This window comes from Leucoraja erinacea, chromosome 14 (assembly GCF_028641065.1).
Source record: "Leucoraja erinacea ecotype New England chromosome 14, Leri_hhj_1, whole genome shotgun sequence".
In the NCBI taxonomy this organism is placed as follows: Eukaryota; Metazoa; Chordata; class Chondrichthyes; order Rajiformes; family Rajidae; genus Leucoraja; species Leucoraja erinaceus.
This window is the reverse complement of record NC_073390.1, coordinates 32,601,560-32,625,037: the sequence shown is the minus strand read 5'-3', so window position 1 is coordinate 32,625,037 and position 23,478 is coordinate 32,601,560. Positions and strand designations below refer to the sequence as shown.

The window sequence follows — 23,478 nt, the reverse complement described above, 5'->3', positions numbered from 1 at the left end:
TCTTATGGCTTTTTTTCAACAATGGCTTTCTTCTTGCCACTCATCCATAAAGGCCCGATTTGTGGAGTGCACAACTAATTCTCCCCTGAGCTGTGGATCTCTGCAGCTCCACCAGAGTTACCATGGGCCTCTTGGCTGCTTCTCTGATCAATGCTCTCCTTGCCCAGCCTGTCAGTTTAGATGGACGGCCATGTCTTGGTAGGTTTGCAGTTGTGCCATACCCTTTCCATTTTCGGATGATGGATTGAACAGTGCTCCGTGAGATGTTCAAAGCTTGGGATATTTTTTTATAACCTAACCCTGCTTTAAACATCTCCACAACTTTATCCCTGACCTGTCTGGTGTGTTCCTTGGGCTTCATGATGCTGTTTGTTCACTAATGTTCTCTAACAAACCTTTGAGGCCTTCACAGAACAGCTGTATTTATACTGAGATTAGATTACACACAAGTGGACTCTATTTACTAATTAGGTGACTTCTGAAGGCAATTGGTTGCACTGGATTTTATTTAGGGGTATCAGAGTAAAGGGGGCTGAATACTTTTGCACGCCACACTTTTCAGTTTTTTATTTGTAAAAAAATGTGAAAACTATGTAACATTTTCCTTCCACTTCACAATTATGCGCCACTTTGTGTTGGTCTATCACATAAAATCCCAATAAAATACATTTACGTTTGTGGTTGTAACGTGACAAAATGTGGAAAAGTTCAAGGGGTATGAATACTTTTACAAGCCACTGTATAACGCGTATCCATACTAGGCTGAGTAAAAGCATGTGACATAATTGTCAAGTTTCAAGATTTTTTGTAAATTTTGTGCAGAAAAAAAAAATTACATTAAATTTTGAATGTTAAAGTATAACATACTAAGTGTCATTGTGATATAGCACAGAAACAGGCCCTACAGCCCATCAAGTCCATTCCAATTGTAAACCACTCATTCACACTAATCCTACCATTTTGATTTACTCCCCAGATTCCATATTGCACCTACACACCAGAGGCAATTTACAGTGGCCAATTAATCTCCCATCTTGCATTTCTTTATGATTTAAGGAGCCTGATACACTCAGGGGAAACCCACACCATGACATGGAGAATAAGCAAAATCCACATAGACAGCACCTGGTGTCAGGTACAAACCTGGGTCACTGACGTGGCAAAGCAGTGGCTCTGCTCACTGCAGCACTGTTAAATAGATTCCGAGATTAAGGACATTTAGGCCCCAGTGCATTCATGTTAATTATAATTGCATGTAAATTGTAAATAAGTAATCCATTTGTATAGGTACACAAAAATGCTGGAGAAACTCAGCGGGTGCAGCAGCATCTATGGAGCGAAGGAAATAGGCGACGCCTCGGGCCGAAACCCTTCTTCAGACATACAATCCATTTGTATATGCATTCCAATTAATTACAGTCTAAAATGAAATCTCAATAAATGTCCAAAAAGTCAAGTCTTTGAAACATAAACTTAGAAATCATGTATCCAAGATCAAAAGTAGGGGAGCTGGAATTTAATTTGCCAAATAAAATTATGTAGGGATGTTCAGTGAATCAATATTTTTCTTCTGTTATGCCAGGTCAAGATGTATCAAATGATGTAAATGGATCAGATGATAATCCCCTTGCTCCACAAGTTCAAATGATGTAGGTTAAAGCCTCATTAAGTCACTTCTTAAAGTCACTCCTCATGAAGTCACAGGCTTAACGTTGCCAATTGTTTGCTTCGCCTGTCTTCAGGAAAATCAAGTCAAGTCAAGTCAGATTTATTCATCACGTGCACAGAAAGTGCAGTGAAATGAACTTGCCAGCAGCGGTACAATAAAAAAGAACACACAATGTACAATAAAAAATGTAACACAAACATCCACCACAGCATTCATCACTATGGTGGAAGGCACAAAGTTTGGTCAGTCCTCCTCCATTTTCCCCTGTGGTCGGGACCACAACCCTCCGCAGTCGCCGCTGCAGGCGGCCAGATGTGCAGACAAGGTAAGTCCCGAATCGGTGCTTCCCTACTGGAGACCGCAGCTTCAAGATGGTGTAGGCCGCAGGCTGGGGGTCGAAGATCTAAAGTCCCCGGTGCGCCGCAGCCAGAAGCACCGCAGACCGCAGGGCCGGAGCTCCTCACCAGGGATCCCCGGCGATGGATCCCGCTCCGGATGGTAACTGAGGATGTGTGACGCCTCAGCATGAACAACTATGATTGCTTTGCTGACTACATAGTCTCCTTTATTTTTACTCGCCCAGCACAAAAGTAAGATACTCAGAATACTGACTGGTACATCTGTAATCCTAAAGATATCTATGGAGGGCCCATATTTCAAATTATATGTAACTGGTTATTTAATTGAAATATCTTATATAATGTAAGCAATGCCAACGCTAAACTATTATGAAATATTAATGACCTCATACCCATGATATTCACTGCCTGTCTTGATGCTCTATGACTTTAAATGAAGACAGAAAATGCTGGAAACAATCAACGGGTCAGACAGCATCTGCAGAAAGGGAAATGGAGCTAACACTTCAGGTTGAAAACCTTTCAACTCAAAGAAGGAAGTGGGAAAACAAATTAGTTTGCTTTAAGTTGCGGAGAGGGTGGGGAAAGGTGGAGGGGACAAAAGGATGAGGGGAAGGCCAGAATTGAGAAGGGGATTCTGTTTTCTGGTTGGTGATTTAGTTTAGTTTTAGTTTAGTTTAGAGATACAGCGCGGAAACGGGCCCTTCAGCCCATTGAGTCTGCACCAACCAGTGGTCCCCGCACACTTATACTATCCTACACACACAAGGGACACTAGGACACTAGGGACAATTTACAATGTTACCAAGCCAATTAACCTACAAACCTGTACGTTTTTGCAGTGCGGGATGAAAGCAAAGGTTTTGGAGAAAACCCACGCAGGTCACGGGGAGAACGTACAAACTCTGTACAGACAAGCACCCATAATCAGGATCGAACCCGGGTCTCTGGTGCTGTAAGGCAGTAACTACCACTACACAACCAATGGTGAGTATTGGTAGATTATTGAGGCCCATTGAGAGAGAGAATAAACAAACTAAGGACACATTAAAGCTGTGAAATACAGATCAGAGTTGTTGCTAAGACCTGAAACTGAAACCCCATGGATTAGAAAGTGCAGAGAGAGAAAAACCTAGATGCCTTTTTGAGGCATTTAAACCAAAACCCCATTGACTGTCTCTTCTCAGGACCTCAACAAATTGCAGAGTTGTCGACACAACCCAGTCCATCATGAAAGCAGCCTCTCCAACACCCGCCCCAATCGACTCCATCTACACTTCATTCTGCCTCAGAAAAGCAGCCAATGTAATTTGATTTGATTTGATTCAACTTTATTGTCATTGCACAAATACGAGTACAGGTACAACAAAATGCAGTTTAGCATCTAATCAGAGTGCAAGGTAGTAAAATACTGGTTAAAACAATATGTGCAATGTGGATGAATTAAACTAGTACATAGGCAAATAAATATATACAGATAAAAGAGTATAAAAGATAGCTAGCGTCGGGCCTGTGAGTTCAGCAGGGTAATGGTATTTTGGAAAAAGCTGTTCTTCAGCCTGCTTGTGCGAGACCTGAGGCTACTGTACCGGCTCCCTGATGGGAGGAGTGCAATGGTTAGGGCGAGAGGGGTCCTTAATGATTTTCCCGGCCCGTCTCAGACACCGTTTGCGGTGGAGGGCATCCATGGCTGGGAGCGGGGCACCAATGATGTGCTGAGCGGTTTTCACCACCCGTTGCAGTGCCTTCCTATCAGCTGTGGTGCAGCTGCTGTACCATACTGTGAAGCAGGTGGTCAGGATGCTTTCAAAGGTACAGCGGTAGAAGTTGAACAGGATCTGGGGGGACAGGTGAACTTTCTTAAGCCTCCTCAGAAAGTAATCAAGGACTTCTCACGCCCCAGTCATTTTCTTCTCCCCTCTCCTGGCAGGAGATGCTATAGATTGAAGATATGCACCATCAGAATCAAGAACAACTTCTTTCATGTTGTTATCAGACTCTTGAACTGGCATCTGATATGCTAAGGATGCATTCCTGATTTTCCAATCTACCTAGTTGCAGTCCTTGCATTTGTTTAAATCTGCACTTCCTTTGTAGCTGTGTCACTATATTCTGTATTCTGTTTTCTTTCTCTTTTTGCACTACCTGTAGCACTCAACAATGAAATTAACTATATGCCCGGATAGCACTTAATACAAACATCTTCACTGTACCTCAGTGCACATGACAAAAATAAACCAATACCTATACCAACATCAAATGGATGTAAAAGCACTAAATAGTGATCAAGGAAGTTCACTATATCAAGGATAAATAACACCCCCAACAAATAATTTAATTATTTATTTTATTCCTGTTTGCAGGAACTTGCTGCGTACAGGTTGTCATGTTTTCCTACATTGCACTGACTTAAAAACACCAATAAATCTTCACTTAGAAGAAACAAGGAACTGCAGATGCTGGTTAATACACAAAATGGTACAAAATGCTGGAGTAACTCAGCAGGTCAGGCAACATCTCTGGAGAACATGGATAGGTGAAGTTTTAGGTTGAGACCCTTCTTCAGACAAATCTTCATTATCCATGATACCCACGGATATGTGCCCTCGCAAGATAACCATATAACAATTACAGCATGGAAACAGGCCATCTCGGCCCTACAAGTACGTGCCGAACAACTTTTTTCCCTTAGTCCCACCTGCCTGCACTCATACCATAACTCTCCATTCCCTTCTCATCCATATGCCTATCCAATTTATTTTTAAATGATACCAACGAACCTGCCTCCACCACTTCCACTGGAAGCTCATTCCACACCGCTACCACTCTCTGAGTAAAGAAGTTCCCTCTCATGTTACCCCTAAACTTCTGTCCCTTAAAGATTGCCCATGAATTACTGGGAATGTTTGTAAATATAGCCCATTCTTCCAGACCCAATGCCTGTGGTGTCTGGTGTGTCCAGTTTTCCATGAGATATCTTGTACTGACATCTAGTACATTTGGTTGGAATCCTGACCAGGTGTATGGCTGGAGTCAAGGTTCAGGTCAGTGTTGGGTTAGGTTTGTGGTGAGAAACATGGGTGGATCTGTGGCTGGAACAGGGTCTGGTTGGTCAGGAACTACTGGAGCCAGGATCATGGAACGAATGTACAGCTGGACCTAGGGAATGCAGTGTGGACAGGGTGTGTGGGCCAGAGTTTGGGAACGGTCTGTGGACTGTTTGTGTGGGCCGGACCCAGGCAACAGACTGTGAACAGGGTATGTGGGCGCAGCCTGGGTCCGGAGCGAGGACCGGATGTGTGGGCCGGAGATGGGATCTGTATTCAGGAGCAGGAGCATGGAGTATGGACCGAGTGTGTGGGCCGAAGACAGGGAACAGACAGACTGTGCACTGGGTGTGTGGGCCAGATCCAAGGTACAAACTGTGGACATGGTGTGTGAGCTGGAGCTTGGGAATGGACAGTGGACAATGTGTGTGAATACTGGAGGTGGGGAATGCAGTGTGGACAGGGTGCACGGGCCAAGCCAGGGCCCGTAGTCCACACAAGAGCTGTGGGGCAGATCCAGGATGATTCTGCATGTTCTAACAAGCCGAACCACACAGACTTCAACTGACATAGAAGTTGTTGTGCTGTTATTAATTGCTCCAATGAAAATGCCATTGAGGTCACAACCAGCAGCTTCACTGGTATCTGTGCTTTTGAAATCTGTGCCCTATCCCTCATGCAGTGCTTATATTTGATAATGCTTTGTAGGTAAGGGGGATACATATTTAACATTAGAGCCCACATAATAACCTTAGTTAAACACTAATACATTCTGACAAACACGGGGATTACATTAATGTTATCTTCTTGCAGGATTAACACAAGGGTTCCACCCGATTCAATTTTTTTACAAAGAAGAATGATTTGATAACCTTTGCTAGTTCTCTGTACCTCATTGCATACATGTAGGGTGCTAGGGCCTTTGGTGCCATCATTATTACATTAGACAATGCCCAGGTGAGGAAAGTAACAGTCTCAAACTTAATCATGCCACAATAATATAAAATGCTTTCAAATATAAGCAGTAGCATTGAACCAAAGTAAAAGAAGAGGACAATAGAGTGCATTAGAAAGGTGAGTCTTGCCCTGGAGGTAAAGCCTCTCCATATCCCGGAATTCCTTGTCTTCCAGTACAACATGAAATAACAACCCAGCAGCAAACATATGCATGACAGTAACAGAAGAATGAACATCCCATAAAAAAGGTGAGCAAGGACAGCGCCGTGTGGAGCTATTAGGAAAATGTAGTCCACTTCACACAATTTCAACTTGCAAAATGGAGATTGTTGTGTTGCTATCATTATGATAGTGATGATAAACTGTGGCAAAGTAACCAAAAACCATATGAAGATGACCAATCTGACTGTCCTAGTAGGGGGGAGCAGAGTGATATAGTGCAGAGGCCAGTTAACAGCCAGGTAGGTGTCTATCACCATGGCTGTGATTGTCATAATCCCACAGCACCATGTAGTCGTGAGAGTGAAAAGCAGCAATTCACACACCACCTTGGGAGAGCTCAGCTGGAAAGCATTAGAAAGCTGGATGCTGAAGTTTATCACCGAGTAAATCAAGTCACTGATCAAAGTGTTGCCGAGCAGTAGGTATCTGGATTCTTGGCGGAGGGTGCTTTTGGTGAAAATGGCGAGCAAAATTAGTGGGCTGGCTAGCAATGATGCAAAGAAGCAGATTCCTCCAGGGATGATGGTAAGCCTACTTCGGCCCCGCAACAAAGCCTGAACCCATCGCAAGTATATCTCAGCAATAGTGCTGGAGGCAAATGTAGAGTTTGGGATTGATGAGCCATTAGAGTGGAAAAGAAAAGTGCATTCTGCACCAAGTGAAGCCATCCTGCTGCATTTAGTGTGGATTCACAAATCAACTGTCTTCATCATCCTCTTGGAGAAGTAAAAGTGATCCTAAATGGTTAGAATCGCTTCCTGAATTTCATTCAGTTCCAATATTCGGCTGAGATGGATCTTAATCCACTGGAAACAATTACTTAATCCAAACTCTTACAATCTGTGGTAAGATACATAGAATGAACCCCTTCTCCTCTTATATGCATTCAGATCTCTCATTTCCTGTACACTCACCCTGCGATCTCTCAATACAACAGCACGGTCTGACAAGTTTAACTATCTGTGGAACACTATTCCCCTGTGCCTCTCTGAAACTTCAGAGCAAGTGTAGCTCTTGAAAACAGCACAACTGATTATTTTTCATTCAGATAGGTGGTGGTGAACAGATGGAGTAGTCAAACAGTCAAATTGCTGCTAATGCACACATTCCATTTTCCCTAATGGGCCACATATGTTATTGGAGGGGGGGGGAGCCCATTAGGGAAAATGGAATGTGTGCATTACCAGTAATTTGACTTTGTTTTACTATCCCATCTGTTCATCACCACCTATCTGAATGAAAAACAATGTCCCTGTTACCTGTTCCCTTATCTGATCCTTTTCCAGAGGATGACTAAAATAACCTTTGAAACCCTCCTTTCTCATTGCCATAATTTCCACTCAGCCAAAGGAAGATTCAGATTTCATTAAAAAAAATTAAGCCTTATTGCAAAAAGGGAACAGTCGAGATATTTTTATTGTGATGAGTCAGTACGGAAGGAAACAGAGTTAATATTTCATATTCACAACTCTTCAAGACTCACTTTCTCTTTCCATAGATGCTACCTGACTTCATGTGGTATTCCTCCATTCCTATTTTCGACAGCGAGTTAAGCAGAATTAACTATTAGGATCATCCCTTTTCAAAGAAATAGACTTTGACCTTTCCGTCCAAAACATCCATTAAAATCAATCAGCTCAATTTATAATATAATGTCGAAGGAACTGGATATATGGCCCCAAATGTCCTAATTTTCCTGTCAATCTGCCAATATAACCTCTCTATGTGTCTGACGAATATTTCAGTATTGGTACAATTCTGACAAACTTGCAGGGAAATTTTGGATCAATAATCGAACAGAATCTCTGCTAAGCACCTGACATGGGTGGTACAATTGCTCAAGGTAATTGTATCCTATTTTTCAGCAAAACATTTCATTTTTAACTTCATTGAACAATATTAATCCCTTATGCACTGGTAAACTCTCTCCATAGTAGCAGAAAATTTATGGAGAACATCTGTCTTAAATTACCAAACCAATCCCCATTGATTTATATTACATTGAGGAGTACTCGGTCTAGTCTGAAGAAGGGTCTCGACCCAAAACGTCACCTATTCCTTTTCTCCAGAGATGCTGCCTGACCCGCTGAGTCACTCCGGCATTTTGTGTCTATCTGGGGAGTTCCTGCATTTGTCTTCTAAACATAAATAGCAAACCAGGTAGACTGCACATCTGTGAGCATTCTATGTTGTTTCACATCTTCTAACATTCATGATTCATGTGGTTGTGTCTGGTACAGAATCAACAGTAGGTTTTCAGATATCTTCTTGGGAAAGGCGCTGATGCATGTTACTTGCATGGTGCAGGTTGACTCCAGCCATAGGCCTTTGTCCATCCACTGGGTAGAACGGGAGAGATAACTGGTTTGAAAAAGGGATAGAAACTTTGGGAAATGCATTAGGACTCATTTTGTATTGGACTGTTAAATGTAGAATAATTGCTGTTAAGTATGTCATATGCTGAGAGAATGGAGCAGCTGGGCTTGTACACTCTGGAGTTTAGAAGGATGAGAGGGGAGTCAGGGGATACGGGGAAAAGGCAGGAACAGGGTACTGATTGGGGATGATCAGCCATGAATGGCGGTGCTGGCTTGAAGGGCCGAATGGTCTACTCCTGCACCTATTGTCTATAAGGATTAGCTACATTGATAAATACCAAGGTGCCTCACAGATTAAAACAACAGTGTCTTCATTCATTTTTTGGGAACTGGGCGATACTAGCAAAGCCAGTAGTTATTGCCCATCCCTAATTGCCACTTAAGAAAAATGGCAATGAGCAGCCAAAATCTAAATGGTTTGCTTGGTTATATCAAAATCAAAGATTGGAATCACATATAACAACAGCAGAATTCCTTGAAGGCAATTAGAGAAGGAGATGTATGATTTTATAGCACAATCTAATAGTCTAGTAGTCGTTATTACTCAATTTAGTTGTTATTCTAAATTACTAACTGGATCTACGTTCCTCACCTACCATGGTGGGATTTCAACCCAGACCACTTGACTGTTAGTCCAGGCCTCCGTGTTGCCACTCCAGTAATTTGAATCACTCATGACTCTCTCATGCATGATTGTGTCAGTGCAGTAATTCCTTCTGTTTTTGAATGGGGCATTTTATAAACAATACAAAGTTACCTCTGCCCAGTAAACTGATCTTTCAGCGAAGTCGAGATTACCTGCTGCATCTGGAAACAATAGCCAGTGAATCATTAGTGAGAGCTTGTTCTACTAATTCACATTAACTTGCCTGCACTTAAAGCCTGTTTACACAGGTACTCTGGTACACAAGGTGCATCTGTATTAGTCTCCTAAAGTTCACGTAATAGAGATAAGCCATCCACCAGGCCATCTGTGCAGCTGATTCCACCGTCGATGAGCATTAAAAAAGCAGGATTATACTTTTCAAGGCAGTGGGCGTTGCGTAACTCTTCCCGTGAAATTTAACATTGTTCATTGAATAAATGCACCCTTATCCCCCTAATCCCACCTCTAATACCACTATCACTCACAGGTACCAATTTACTCTCCTCAGGTGTCCAATACCCAGCAAAAGAAAAGAGGCGAGCTCCAGCTGAGGTCCAACCAACATATACTGTACCAATTACTGTGAATCCTCTGGCTATTGATTTAGCCCTCTGCAGATTAAAGCAATTGTTTTGTTAACCTATGAACTTTCTATTTGCGCTCATCAACAAGCTTTCTCAAGCCCTTCAATTTCCATTCTCTCCACATTTATGTAATACACTGGTCACTTTCTCTTGCGTGAAACTGAATGACCTCACCCCTCACTGCACTTGCCACAAGTTTGCCCTGTCACTTATTCTGCCTCTGCTACTTCCCAACGGTGATGTTTAGTGGCACAGCACTAGAATTGCTGCCTTACAACGCCAGTGACCCAGGTTCAATCCTGACTAAAGGTGCTGTCCGAATGGAATTTGTACGTTCTCCCTGTGACTGCTTGGGTTTTCTATAGTTGCTCCGGTTTCCTCCCACATTCCAAAGACATGCATGTTTGTAGGTTAATTGGCTTCTGTAAATGTTTGCAAGTGTGCAGGATATAACTAGTGTACGGGTGATCACTGATTGGTGCAAACTTCCATGCAGAAGAATGGGGTCGAGAAGGAAAGATAGGTCAAAGGTCACTTGATTGAATGGTGGAGTAGACTTCATGGCCTAATTCTGGGGGGGGGGGCCAAGAGCCCAAGAGCCCATGAACTAAAAAAGGTTGGGAACCACTGTTCTAGAGTAAGATATCCAATTTACTTCGGAGTCACGTGAGTGACTACGTGAAGAAGGCCGTCCAGGCGCACGCGCGTCATCTTGTCAGACGCATTGCGCTGCGACCGCGGGAAGGAGGTACGCAACCTCCAAGCGGTGAGTGAAAGAAAACCTGAACGTAAGTATTTTACTTTCACTTTCAGGCTGCTTTTCCCCGGGGAGACTGCGTGCAGAGACAGGCAAGTCTTAATTTATGGAGAAAGGTGGGAGGAATAAGGGAAAGCGCACCGCAGTAAGCACTCAAGAAGACAAAATGTCTGAGAGTAGCGGGCGCCCGACTAAAAAGTCGACGGTAGAGAAACCAAGTACTTCTAAACCGGGAGAAAAAAGTCCCGTTGAAACTCCCACAGGGAGCAAGGCCAAAAAGAAAACTAATAGGCCTGTAGACGAGTCTGAACCAGAGATCATGTCAGACAGAGTTTCTCAACTGGAATTCCTCATGGATAAAATGATTTATAAAGGCAAACTCCAGAAGGAGTATAAAAAACGCGGGCTTAAAGAGCAACCGCATGGAACACCCAGGAGAGGTTCTGGGAAACACTGGCCCAGATTTGAGCCAGTGACCGAAATGCCTGATGATGAAGATGAATATGTTGGCTGGCCTAGCACGGAGGCAACAACAGAAATGTCTGAAAGACAATACAGACGCTGGTCTACAGGAGACCCAGAATATGGAGCAGCACCCAAATGTGGGCTGCCCGTATACAGCTCAATGGAAGAGCTTGATATACCCCAAAGAGGGGCAAAAAAGCGGAGGCCGATAAGAGAGGCATCGCATTAAATACCTGATGAAGAAATGCCAGGTGAAACCCATTATGAGGAGGAATATCCAGAATACTCTGACAATGAATCTATTGAGGACCAGAGCTCAACACAAAAAAGAAAAGTACCAGGGCTGGCCCAAACGTTCTGTAGTCCCAGACACAAGGGGCAACCTCTACCAGAGGATATAGCAGAAAGTATAAATTACCTGCTTTCCCATCATTTGGAAGAACCAACGATGGATGATATTGTGAACAAATTTGAAGTCCTGCAAAATTGTGCTCTGCTAGCAGTTCCATCTGTTAACAGTGAAGTGTGGAGTTATATGGGCACTACAGTACGAGCTCAAGAAATGAGGTTACAGCGGGCACTAAGATTAATTGGGTCAAGCATTACGGCATTTGCCAGAGACCTGGAAGAAGGAAATGTGACAACGTCACAGCAGGATGTGATGGGAATGATGTGTAATGCACATTTTGAAAGAAACTGTATTCGTAAAACTGCGATAAGACCTAACATACATCCTAAGTTTGCAGGGCTCTGTAAACCATCTAATATACAATTGCCATACTTACTCTTTGGAGAAGAGCTAGCCAAAAAGCTGAAGGTTCTCAACGAAGAATCAAAAACTATCGGGATGATGAAACCACCGATGTTTGGCAGCACAGCTAGAAGGCAATATCCATATCGAAAGGAAACTGGTGAAGGACCAAATCGCTCGTACCCGCATACACAATATTGGCGTGCGACATCAGGACGTGGAGGACATGGTATTTCCACAAGGGGCAAGGTACAAAACGTGACACCAGGAAACCCTGAGGTAGGTGGTTCTGGTACTGAGAGAAACATATCTGATGAGCCCTACTCACAAATTGGGGGAAGGTTACAATTCTTCCTAAAAGAATGGCAACTAATAACATCTGATGCATATATACTGTGCAGTATAATGGGGTTTAGAATTGAATTCTACCAAAATAAAAATCCCCCTACTCAACATATTCCAAGACGAATACATTCTTTCTCTAAAGAAGAGATTAGAATCATTCGAGTAGAAATTAACTTATTGAGTAAAAAAGGGGTAATTGAGAAAACAACATCAAAACCACCAGTTCATATCTAGTATTTTCTCTAGACCAAAAAAGTATGGTGGCTGTAGACTCATTTTGGACCTTACAAGTCTTAACCCTTTTGTACAGTATAAACATTTCAATATGGAGACATTTACTAATGCTTTGCAATTAATTTCAACAGAATGCTATATGGCAAGCATAGAACTCCAAGATGCATATTACTCTGTGGCCGTGCATGTTAAAGATCGTAGATATTTTAAATTTGTCCGGATGAATCAATTGTGGCAATTCAAAGCATTGCCTAATGATTTAACCTCAGCCCCTAGATTGTTTACAAAACTGCTAAAACCAATTTTGGCATTGTTAAGAGCCCAAGGCCATTTGATAATGGCGTATTTGGATGACATTTTAATTGTGGGAGACACTGAAGCCATAACAACAGCATCAGTTTTAAAAGTCAAACTAACATTTCAAAAGTTGGGCTTTGTGATCCACCCAGATAAATCCAGACTGACACCCAACAAAATAATTGATTACTTGGGGTTCACTATTAATTGAGAGCACATGAAAGTGACCTTACCCAAGGACAAAAAGCTGCAGCTTATTGACTGTTGTAAGGAACTAATTGCAGGCAAACAACCATCAATCAGCCAATGGCAAGGCTACTTGGCAAACTAATTGCTTCTTTTCCAGATGTTCAGCTTGGCCAACTGCATTATCAGCAGCTGCAGCGAGCAAAGGTATGGCGTTGAAAAGACATTCTGGTCGTTTCGATAGACCCATGCAACTACCAAACACAGCAATTGAGGATATAAAATGGTGGATTAAAAATGTTGATTGTTCTTACAGAAAAATTCTGATTGAATCACCAGCTATCATTTTACAAATCGATGCAAGTGCACTAGATTGGGGAGCTGCTGATGACATCTCAAGCTGTGGAGGTAGATGGAATGCAGAGGAAGAACCTTTGCTCGAGACACATGGCATTAATTATCTTGAATTATTAAGTGTATTTCATGGGTTGAAAGCCCTTTGCCGCAAGGTACAAAATTTGCATGTACAGGTTCAGATTGACAACATTACGGCAGTGGCATATGTCAATCATATGGGTGGAATCAACTCAGAAGCATGTGACAGATTGGCAAACATGATTTGGCACTGGTGTATTAAGAAAGACATTTGGCTTTCTGCAATTTACCTACCAGGTAAATTCAACATAATTGCAGACACTAGGTCACGAACTTTTAATGACAATACAGAATGGATGTTAAATCGTGACATTTTCCATAAAATTGTGAAAAGATTTGGGAAACCAGAAATTGACTTGTTTGCATCCAGATTGAACCACCAGTTACCTCAATATGTTTCGTGGGAACCAGATCCAGGTGCAACAGGAGTAGATGCGTTTACGTTAAATTGGGTTGGAATGTTCTTATATGCATTTCCTCCTTTTTATCTGATCAGTAGGTGTCTACAGAAGATCAAACAAGATAATGCTTCAGGATTGTTGGTGGTTCCAGACTGGCCCACACAACCATGGTATCCACTAGTGTTAAAAATGATGACAGAACCTATAATGCATGTCTCAAGACAAGAAAACTTACTCGTGCACTCTGTAACTGGTGATTTTCATTCTTTACATGATCGTATTGATTTGTTGATTTGCAGATTCTAAAAAGACCATATGTTGGAAGAAGACTATCAGATCGCACTATGGATGTAATTGCAGGATCCTGGAGGGATAGTACCCAAAAGCAGTACATTTCTTACTATAAGAAATGGGAGCAGTTTTGTTCAACACAAAATATTTCTTACCACACTGCAGACACTTCAGATGTGGTAGAATTCTTGTCAACATTACATTTTGATGCTAATTTAAGTTATAGTGCGATTAACACGGCAAGGAGTGCCTTGTCAGCATACTTATCGAGACCATCTGAACAACAGGCTCTAGGATCAGACCCGTTGATTTGTAGATATATGAAGGGCATCTTTAATGCTAAACCTCCCAGACCGAGATATACGGAAATCTGGAATGTGAGGGATGTACTAACACTGCTTAGGGATTGGGATCCCATTTCAAATTTGTCTTTAGACAAAATCACCATGAAAGTAGTCATGTTAATGGCTTTAGTCTCAGCCCAAAGAGTACAAACATTACACAAATTAAGGATAGACAGAATGGGAATGACAACAGAGGAAATTACATTCTATGTCTATGACCTGCTAAAACAGAGCAGACCAGGAGTCTCGGGGTGTAAATTGTTTTTTTCAGCATATCCTTCAGATCAAAGACTATGCGCAGTTACATATTTGAAACACTACATTGAGACCACCAAGCACCTTAGAGGTGTAGAATCCGCATTATTTATCAGCCATAAAAAAACACACAAAAAAGTGATAACACAAACAATTTCAAGATGGCTGAAGAAGGTGCTATTGGATTCAGGAATTGATACTGACAAATTTAAATCTCATTCCACCAGCGGCAACATTGGCGGCCAAGGATTTGGACATTCCAATAGACCATATCCAGGATGAGCAAATGAAAGGACGTTTCACAAATATTACCACAAAGAGATTGCAGACCCTGGTGTATTTGGTGGTACTGTTTTGGATTCAGTATTAAATGTCCCTAGTGATTAAAATGGGACACATAATGTTTATCATAAAATAAACCATTAACTGATTAAACAAATGTTATGGTTGCACGTTATTGACTGTTTTTCACTCACAGTCAATCAAAATGCAGTGATTGAATCTACGGCCTGAAATCACAGAAGCTTTAAAATCTTCATGTAGTCACTCACGTGACTCCGAAGTAAAATAGTAAGATTAAACTAGAACTTACCAGTTTGAAGTTTGATCTTTATTTTATGAGGAGTTACGTCGAGGGACTACGTGCCCTCCGCTCCCACCCTAATAAAGATCAAAGGTAAGTTAGGTTTTGTATCACGTAGCTTACTATTATGCTTCGGTATATATCATCTGTGATTTCACACCGCTGCTTTGAAGTTTGACGCGCGTGCGCCTGGACGGCCTTCTTCACGTAGTCCCTCGACGTAACTCCTCATAAAATAAAGATCAAACTTCAAACTGGTAAGTTCTCATTTAATCTTACTATTAATGAGTGGTGCAGTGGCCCATTTCAGGTACATGAGTACATGCTGATGGATGGACTGAAGCACAGGGCAGTCACCGCAAAGGCTCTGTGGGGAAGGACCACAGGTCAGGGTCCTGCCACCACTGAACACTAAGGGTTTGTGTCCTGTGTATCAGCCTCTCAAACACGAGATGAAACAGGAGTGACTTTGAAGCATATTAATATATTATAATATGTTAAATTGATGGTACAATGAATGTAGAGAAAAAAAATGTTTAAGAAGGAACTGCAGATGCTGGAAAAACGAAGGTAGACAAAGGTGCTGGAGAAACTCAGCGGATGCAGCAGCATCTACGGAGCGAAGGAAATAGGAAACGTTTTGGGCCGAAACTCTTCTTCAGTCTCCTTCGCTCCATAGATGCTGCCGCACCCGCTGAGTTTCTCCAGTACTTTTATCTACCTTAGAGAAAAAAATAGTTTTTAATTATTATAGTTTTTAATTATTATAGATTACTAGACCAAGTGGGACCTGTTGGGTCCCATCCCCTCAACGCATGGTTGTGGGGGTGGGGGGCGGCCTGCGGCGTCACACACACACTAACCACCCCCCACGCACAAAGAGAGGTGTGGGAGAGGGGAGGGGGAAGAGGGGGGGAAGAGAGGGGGAGAGAGTGATGGGGGGGGGGGGGTAGAGAAAGGCAGAGAGAGAGGGGGGGTAGAGAGAGAGGGGGGTTGGAGAGAGGGAGAGAGAGGGGATAGGAGAGGATAGGGGGGGAGGGGGGGGGGGGGGGGGGGGGGGGAGGGGGGGGGGGAGGGGGGGGAGGAGGAGGGGGGGGGGGGGGAGGGGGGAAGGGTGGGGGGGAGAGAGGAGGGGGGAGGAGGGGGGAAGGAGAGGGGGGGAGGAGGAGGGAGGGGGGGGGAGGAGGAGGGGGGGAGAGAGAGGAGGGGGGGGAGAGGAGGAGGAGGGGGGGGGGGGGGGGAGGAGGGGAGCAGCAGAGTGGGGCGGGCAGCGAGCGGCGTCACACACACACACACACACACACAAAATAAATAAATAAATATAAGAGTCAAGATAGTTTATTGTCATGTGTCCCAGATAGGACAATGACATTCTTGCTTGCTGCAGCACAACAGAATATTGTAAGCATAAATACAGAAAATTTCAGTGCGTCTATATAGCATAGACCATATATAAACACATAAATAATCAGATAAAGTGCAATAGGCTGTTATAGTTCAGTGTTTGTTTGATGGTGAGTTTAATAACCTGATGGTTGTGGGGAAGAAGCTGTTCATGAACCTGGATGTACCAAATTTCAGGCTACTGTACTTTCTACCTGATGACAGTGGATCTCTCATCTCTGAGTGTGTGGCCAGGATGGTGTGGGTCTTTGATGATGTTGGCAGCCTTTTTGAGGCAGCGACTGCGATAGATCCCTTCGATGGTGGGGAGGTCAGAGCTGATGATGGACTGGGCAGTGGGCACAACTTTCTGCATCCTTTTCCGCTCCTGGACGCTCAAGTTGCTGAACCAAGCCACGATGCAACCAGTCAGCATGTTCTCTACTGTGCACCTGTAGAAGTTCAAACGAGTCCTCTTTGACATACCGACTCTCCGTAATCTTCTGATTAAGTAGAGGCGCTGATGTGCTTTCTTTATATTTCCATCAGTGTGCTGGGACCAGGAAAGATCTTCGGAAATTTGCATGCCCAGGAATTTGAAGTTCTTGACCCATTCCACCCTTTATATCAATGGCGAGTTGATATAAATGCGATTGTGGATCCCTATCCTATCCCTTCTGAAGTCCACAATCAGTTCCATGGTTTTGCTGGTGTTGAGAGCCAGGTTATTATCTGGCACCATTTGGTCAATCGGTCGATCTCACTTCTATACTCTGACTCGTCACCATCAGTGATTCATCCCACAACAGTGGTGTCGTCGGCAAACTTGATGATGGAGTTCGCACTATGTCCGGCTACGCAGTCATAAGTATAGAGTGAGCACAGCAGGGGGCTGAGCACGCAGCCTTGAGGTGCTCCTGTGCTGATCGTTATCGACGATGACACATTTCCACCAATACGGACAGACTGTGGTCTGTGAATGAGGAAGTCGAGGATCCAATTGCAGAGGGATGCGCGGAGACCCAGATCTGAGAGCTTGATAACCAGCTAGGAGGGGATAATCGTATTAAACGACGAGCTGTAGTCAATGAATAACAGCCTGACATATGAGATTTTGTTGTCCAAGTGGTCCAGAGCGGAGTGGAGAGCCAGTGAGATCGCATCCACCATTGATCTGTTGTGGTGGTAAACGAACTGCAGTGGGTTGAGGTTCTTGTCTAGGTAGGAGTTGATATGCACCATAATCAACCTCTCAAAGCACTTCATCACCAAAGACATTAGTGCCACTGGTCGATAGTCATTGAGGCATGTCACCTTGTTCTTCTTGGGCTTGGTGTATTATTGATGCCCTTTTAAAGCAGGTGGGAACCTCACACATCAGAAGTGAGAGGATAATACACATCCAAGTAAAATACACATCCAAGATCAGAGTTTTATAGTTATAAGGATGAATAAATGTATTTTTGAAAAAAGGTCATAATATTAAATGTGTTTATAATCCATCAAGTGAATCATTTCCTTCAGCATCCTTTTGAGCTTTCTGCACTCAGTTTTCTGCACCATATTATCCAGGCAGTTGCTGCAGCCTGTGCCATTAATTGGTCATCTGCTGATATTCTTGCGCAAGATGCTTCTAAAATTACAAAACCGTAAGTAGCTCGGAGGATTGATTGTTCAAGTTCACATCCTTTCCATTATCAGTGGGTCCTGAACCAAATAATGTCCTGGGTAAACAGGACATATTATTCACCTCGATTGGCCATGTACAGTGTGTGTGAATTGGAGTGTCAAATCAAATAGTTAGTCAAAGGTAATGATGGACAGGAAGAAAAAGCAATTAGTTGCAGCGAGACCCTGTTCAAATCTCAGCTCATTTGAGAGTTGTTCTGATGCAGACTTCTCCATGAGAATAAACCCCATATCTTCAAGGATCGTAGTCAATGTTAACCATAAGAGGATGATGGTGTTTGGTATCCTGGTGGAATGAGACTGGGTTGTCCTGCGATAAACCTGAATCTTTGCTTCCTGCACTTCTAAAGAAACTAAAGTCAGCAATGCTTCGAAGTAGGATTGGTGCCTGGCGCTGAACCCGAACAGTTTCTGCAATTTTTAAAGAAAATATTTGCTTTATTAGCGTCAAACTAGTTGTGGCCTATATCTGGCTGCAGGCGTCATCTGCAGTAACATTGCAGATAATACTCAGAAAAAGACTTGGCTAAAGTCTGAGCTTCAAAATAGATAGAATAATTTGAAGATCATCGTGGCTCTGGATACAAGCAGCAGAATCTTTGGGACTGAGCTTACATTCAGCCGCACAAAATGAATATATCTAAATGTGAAAATTGCAATTCTTACAACGTGATGTCTCTTCTGGGGCAAGAAACGGTTTCTGTGCAATTCTCCACAAATCTCTCGCAGACTGCAGAACTCCGAGTCTTACGTAACCTAATGCAGAAATCATATTTCACTATGTCCTATCAAGGAATGGATGGTTTGGTCATTCCTCTAGTTATCTGTCTTTTTGCCTCACTGCTGGCCACTCCTCTGGTCCTGATGGCCATCTTTTCGAACAGCAGTCTTCGTCAGGAGACCAGGTATCTTCTGCTTGCTAACACCATGGTGAATGATTTAATTTATTCGGTACTGAACACCTTTATTGCTATCCTGAACACGGTGGGTATTGGAATGCCCAAAGTAGTTTGCGAAATGTTTTTGTTCATTTTAACTGTGGCTTATTCCAATGGGATTCTGACAATCACCGCCATGGTGGTGGACACTTATGTGGCCATTCGTTGGCCTCTTCACTATTCTTCACTTTTATCCCACTCTAGAACAATCAAGATCATTGCCTGCATATGGATTACCTCTGTCAGCCTTTCCTCTGTACTGCTCATCATTACGTTAGGGACACAGACAAATCCATTCTCCTTGCTGACGATGTGTGTGGCACCCTTGGTGCTTTTGTCCTCTCCATTTGGAACTTCTTTGTTAAAATGTTCTTATGGCATTATGGTTCTCTATTTTCTAATATGTTTAGTACTAATATCGAGTTCCTGTATCATGTTATATTGCAAAACTAAGACATCGGGGATATGGGTTAACAACTCAAGAGCAAAGCAGACTTATCTCATCCATTCAGTGCTGTTAATTGTTTATTTCTCCCCTCTGGTTGTGCTCTTAGGTGGGGTGGTGATTAATGGAATGCATCCGACTGAGACCCAGTCGGCAGCTTGGATCATTGTGTCAGTAAATGATATACTGATGTTACCGAAGGCAGTGAGCCCCTATGTCTATGGACTGAGGTATCGAGAGATTACAAATACCATCCGGTCATTCTTCACTCTGAGGTCGATAGCTCAAATAAGGCCGCTGTGAGGCAAAATGAAGAGAAAGATATCTGACTGTGAGGCAATTCATTTCTCCTTTTCCTATTTCTATCACCATTGATCAGGAGTTTATACAAGCAGTGCGGAATCTGCACTGTGCAATACCTGATGCCTGGCAGACACCTGATTCCACAAAGGTGGCTTCAGTTTGCCATAGGAATTTGGAGCACAGAGACAGGCCATTCAGCCCTGCTGGTCTATGATAGCAGCAACTAATCCACAAAGTCACTCTTGTATAATTAAGTCTTCATATATTTAACATTTAAAACAAAACCTGATGTTGATGTTGTCAGTACTTTCTGAATAAATTGTCAGCTTTCCTTTTGAATTTTTATTTAATTTTTGAACAAGTCAGAGATCTGTGGAAGACAATCTCAGGAATCAGATGGGTGATGGAGAGCCATTGTCCTCATTCCATTATAACAGGAATGGCTTGTTTTATTATGAGCAACCGGTATTTGGACAGGGAGGCACACGTTTCGACCTTCAGTTCTGCAAGTGTTGGTGGTCAATACTCTGCAACTAGACACAGAAGGGACTCAATGTGTTGGGGGCCTCAGTGGTGTTTCTGAGGCACTCTCAATATTTTGGGTGCTAAACTGCCCTTGATATTTTCTTAAGGACATTCAAATTGGGGAAGGTGAGTGTTTTTCAGAGGAGGTTTAGCTGCACATTGTAACTAGACTGTGAATGTGGAATGAACGAAAGCTCCTGTGCACTTTCCTTTAGGGATGATAATTGAACTCTCTTTGCCAGTAGAAACAAAGTTTGAGAGTTAGAAGTTGGTGGGCTTTATTTATTATTCCATTCCCAAGCCACAGGTACTTTGTGGGGTTTTGTTCTGAGCAACTACTGTAAATTGCCTGTCTGAATCAGCTGTCATTAATGTTGAATAGAAATTAATACTCCAACAATGTATGTACTAAATGGAGTCTGACCCATAGAAACCAGTCAACAGTGAAAACCTGTTCAAGAAGGAACTGCAGATGCTGGAAGATCGAAGGTACACAAAAATGCTGGAGAAACTCAGCGGGTGCAGCAGCAACTATGGAGCGAAGGAAATAGGCGACGTTTCGGGCCAAAACCCTTCTTCAGACTGAAGGGTTTCGGCCCGAAACGTCGCCTATTTCCTTCGCTCCATAGATGCTGCTGCACCCGCTGAGTTTCTCCAGCATTTTTGTGTAACAGTGAAAACCTGGTTGCAGTGCAGAAGATATCCACTCAGTTAAATCAAAAAATCTCCCAAATAATAATGTTTTCTGCATAAACCCAGATTTTGTATCCCTGTGATGCCTGGAATGTGTGAGTTTGGGTGATCTTAATTGTACTAGATTGTTAATAAAAACCTATTCTGAAAAATAAACTTAAAAACAGATGTTAGAAAATTCTCAACAGGTCTGGCAGCATCTATGTAAAGGTAAACACAGACCCTTAATGTTTCATGTATGGAACCCTTCATCAGAACTGTTGAATGCACTTCACTTTTCATGAATATCAGAGCCAGAAAGAAGTTTGACTGTTCTCCAATGGGACTTCTGATCTTCAGTTTTTGCTTGTATTTCAGATTTTCAGCTTCTGGAGTTATTTTTGCTTTCCATTTATTGGAAAATACACCCCTGGCAGGAAGACAAAAGAGAGTGTAGATGCTGGAATAGATGTCTGGTAATGGACAAAATATCTCCTTTTCTTGAGCTTTGTCCAATTCTCTCTGATAAAATACTGCCTCCCTTGCTTTGTCCACATGCTTTGCTTCATTGTTTTTTGTTCCTTATTCACTGGAACCCACCTCTTTGCACTGCTCATCTTGCACTGCAGTCAAAATTACATCTGTATGATCGTGAATGTCAGACTGTCACAGTCAGGAATGCAAAGCTCACAGTGGCCTAAAATGAACCAAAAGACTATCAAAATCTCTGTTCCATCACTCTGTGCAAAACTAGTGTCAAGTGCTGGATATCTCAAATAGGCTGTAAGCCAAAGGGAAGTCCTGAAGATACAAGGAACTGCAGATACTGAATCCTGAGCAAAAATGAAATTACAGAAGGGACTCAGCAGGCTAGGCACCATCTGTGGAGGGAAGGGTCCAGACCCACAGTATTGTCCGTCCATTTCCCTCCAGTTCCTCCAGCAGGTTATATATTTAGGTTGAAGTTCTAAATAACTTATTTGTATAAAAACATGTTTTTTTCCTCTCTACCCCTGCTATTTAGTAATTTCATCACATTACAGATCATGGCATAATAATAAAATAGTTCTAGTGTATCTGCTCCTGTCCCTAACATGTTTTTGAAAAGACAAACATTACAATAAAACCAGTTCACGATCTTTCAGAATACTGATAAGCTCAAACATTTTCCCTATCAAGGGTCCTTTGTCTATTGTCTATTGTCTTTGTCTTGCTATTTGCTTGGACATCAAATATTCCTTTATTAAACAGTTCATGTTCTTGGAACAGACAAAGAGGTTGCATCAATCAAACTGTCACAGGGTGATTTTTGTATTATTAAGGATGACGTGTTCAGGACATTCATTGTAACTTTGATGAAGTTGCAGACAGAACTGAGTAATTCAGGGTTATTGCAAGGATAAATTGTAGCCAAAGTTATCTGGAGCACTAGAGTTATATTTTGAGATAAAGAATAGCTGTAAGTGAACTGTGGACAGGGATAAACATATACACAGTCAAAGAGAGGTATATAAATATTTTAACGAGAGATACAAGGACTGCAGATGCTGGAATCTTAAACAAAACACAAAATTCTGGAGTAACTCAGTGGAGGACATGGATTGACCACATTTCGAGTCTGGACCCCTTCTTGAGACTGATTATAGTAGGGAGGACAATGCTGGATAAGAAAGGTGGGAGCAAGCCAAAGCCTGGCAAGAGATAGGTGGAAACAGGTGGGGGGGGGGGGGGGGGGGGGGGGGGGGGGGGGGGGGGGGGGGGGGGGGGGGGGGGGGGGGGGGTGTTGGTGTTGATAAGCAGATGGGTGGAGTAAGTGACAAAGGCTAGAGATGAAAATTAGATAAAAGAGTGTTAAATAAGGAGAGAAGATAAGTAAAATGTAAAGCCAGAGGGAGGGATGTGGGTAGAAGGGGATGGGAGGAGGGCCGGGCAGTGGGAGAATTGGGTGTGCACTGGGGTGGTGGGCACAGGAAAGAGAGAGAGGGTTAGAGGGTATTACATAAAATTTGAGAATTCAGTGCACGTACTTTTGGGATATAGGATACCCAAACAGAATATGTGATGCTGTTCTTCCATTTTGTGTCTGAAGTCTGATGAAGGGTAGCGGCCTAAAATTTTGCCTATCCATTCCCTCCACATATACTGCCTGACCTGTTGAGTTACTCCAGCAATTTTTGTTTTGATATAAATATGCTAAATTGTGTGAAACCTATGTAAAGTATAGAATGCGGAGATTATAATATTACGTTGCAATTTTTTTTAATCCTTTTGTAATTTCAAAGAATATCTCTCGTCTTTTATTTATAGTGTTGGTATA

The 23,478-nt window shown here is 42.6% G+C and overlaps 2 protein-coding genes across 2 annotated transcripts; one reads left to right on the top strand and one right to left on the bottom strand.

Annotated features, from left to right (window-relative positions):
• Positions 1-2,813: 2,813 nt before the first annotated feature.
• LOC129703794 (probable G-protein coupled receptor 148) lies at positions 2,814-7,248 on the bottom strand. Its single transcript, XM_055646505.1, has one exon. The coding sequence runs from the start codon at positions 6,920-6,922 to the stop codon at positions 5,891-5,893; it is 1,032 nt and encodes a 343-aa protein (XP_055502480.1). The 5' UTR covers positions 6,923-7,248; the 3' UTR covers positions 2,814-5,890.
• A 9,319-nt stretch (positions 7,249-16,567) lies between these two features.
• Positions 16,568-19,964, top strand: LOC129703153 (probable G-protein coupled receptor 148). The gene has a single exon (XM_055645320.1). The coding sequence runs from the start codon at positions 18,909-18,911 to the stop codon at positions 19,962-19,964; it is 1,056 nt and encodes a 351-aa protein (XP_055501295.1). The 5' UTR covers positions 16,568-18,908.
• Positions 19,965-23,478: the final 3,514 nt, after the last annotated feature.

Coding starts and splice junctions, on each gene's coding strand:
- LOC129703794 (XM_055646505.1), bottom strand. CDS start 6,922: ATGGCTTCACTTGGTGCAGAATGCACTTTTCTTTTCCACTCTAATGGC.
- LOC129703153 (XM_055645320.1), top strand. CDS start 18,909: ATGAATATATCTAAATGTGAAAATTGCAATTCTTACAACGTGATGTCT.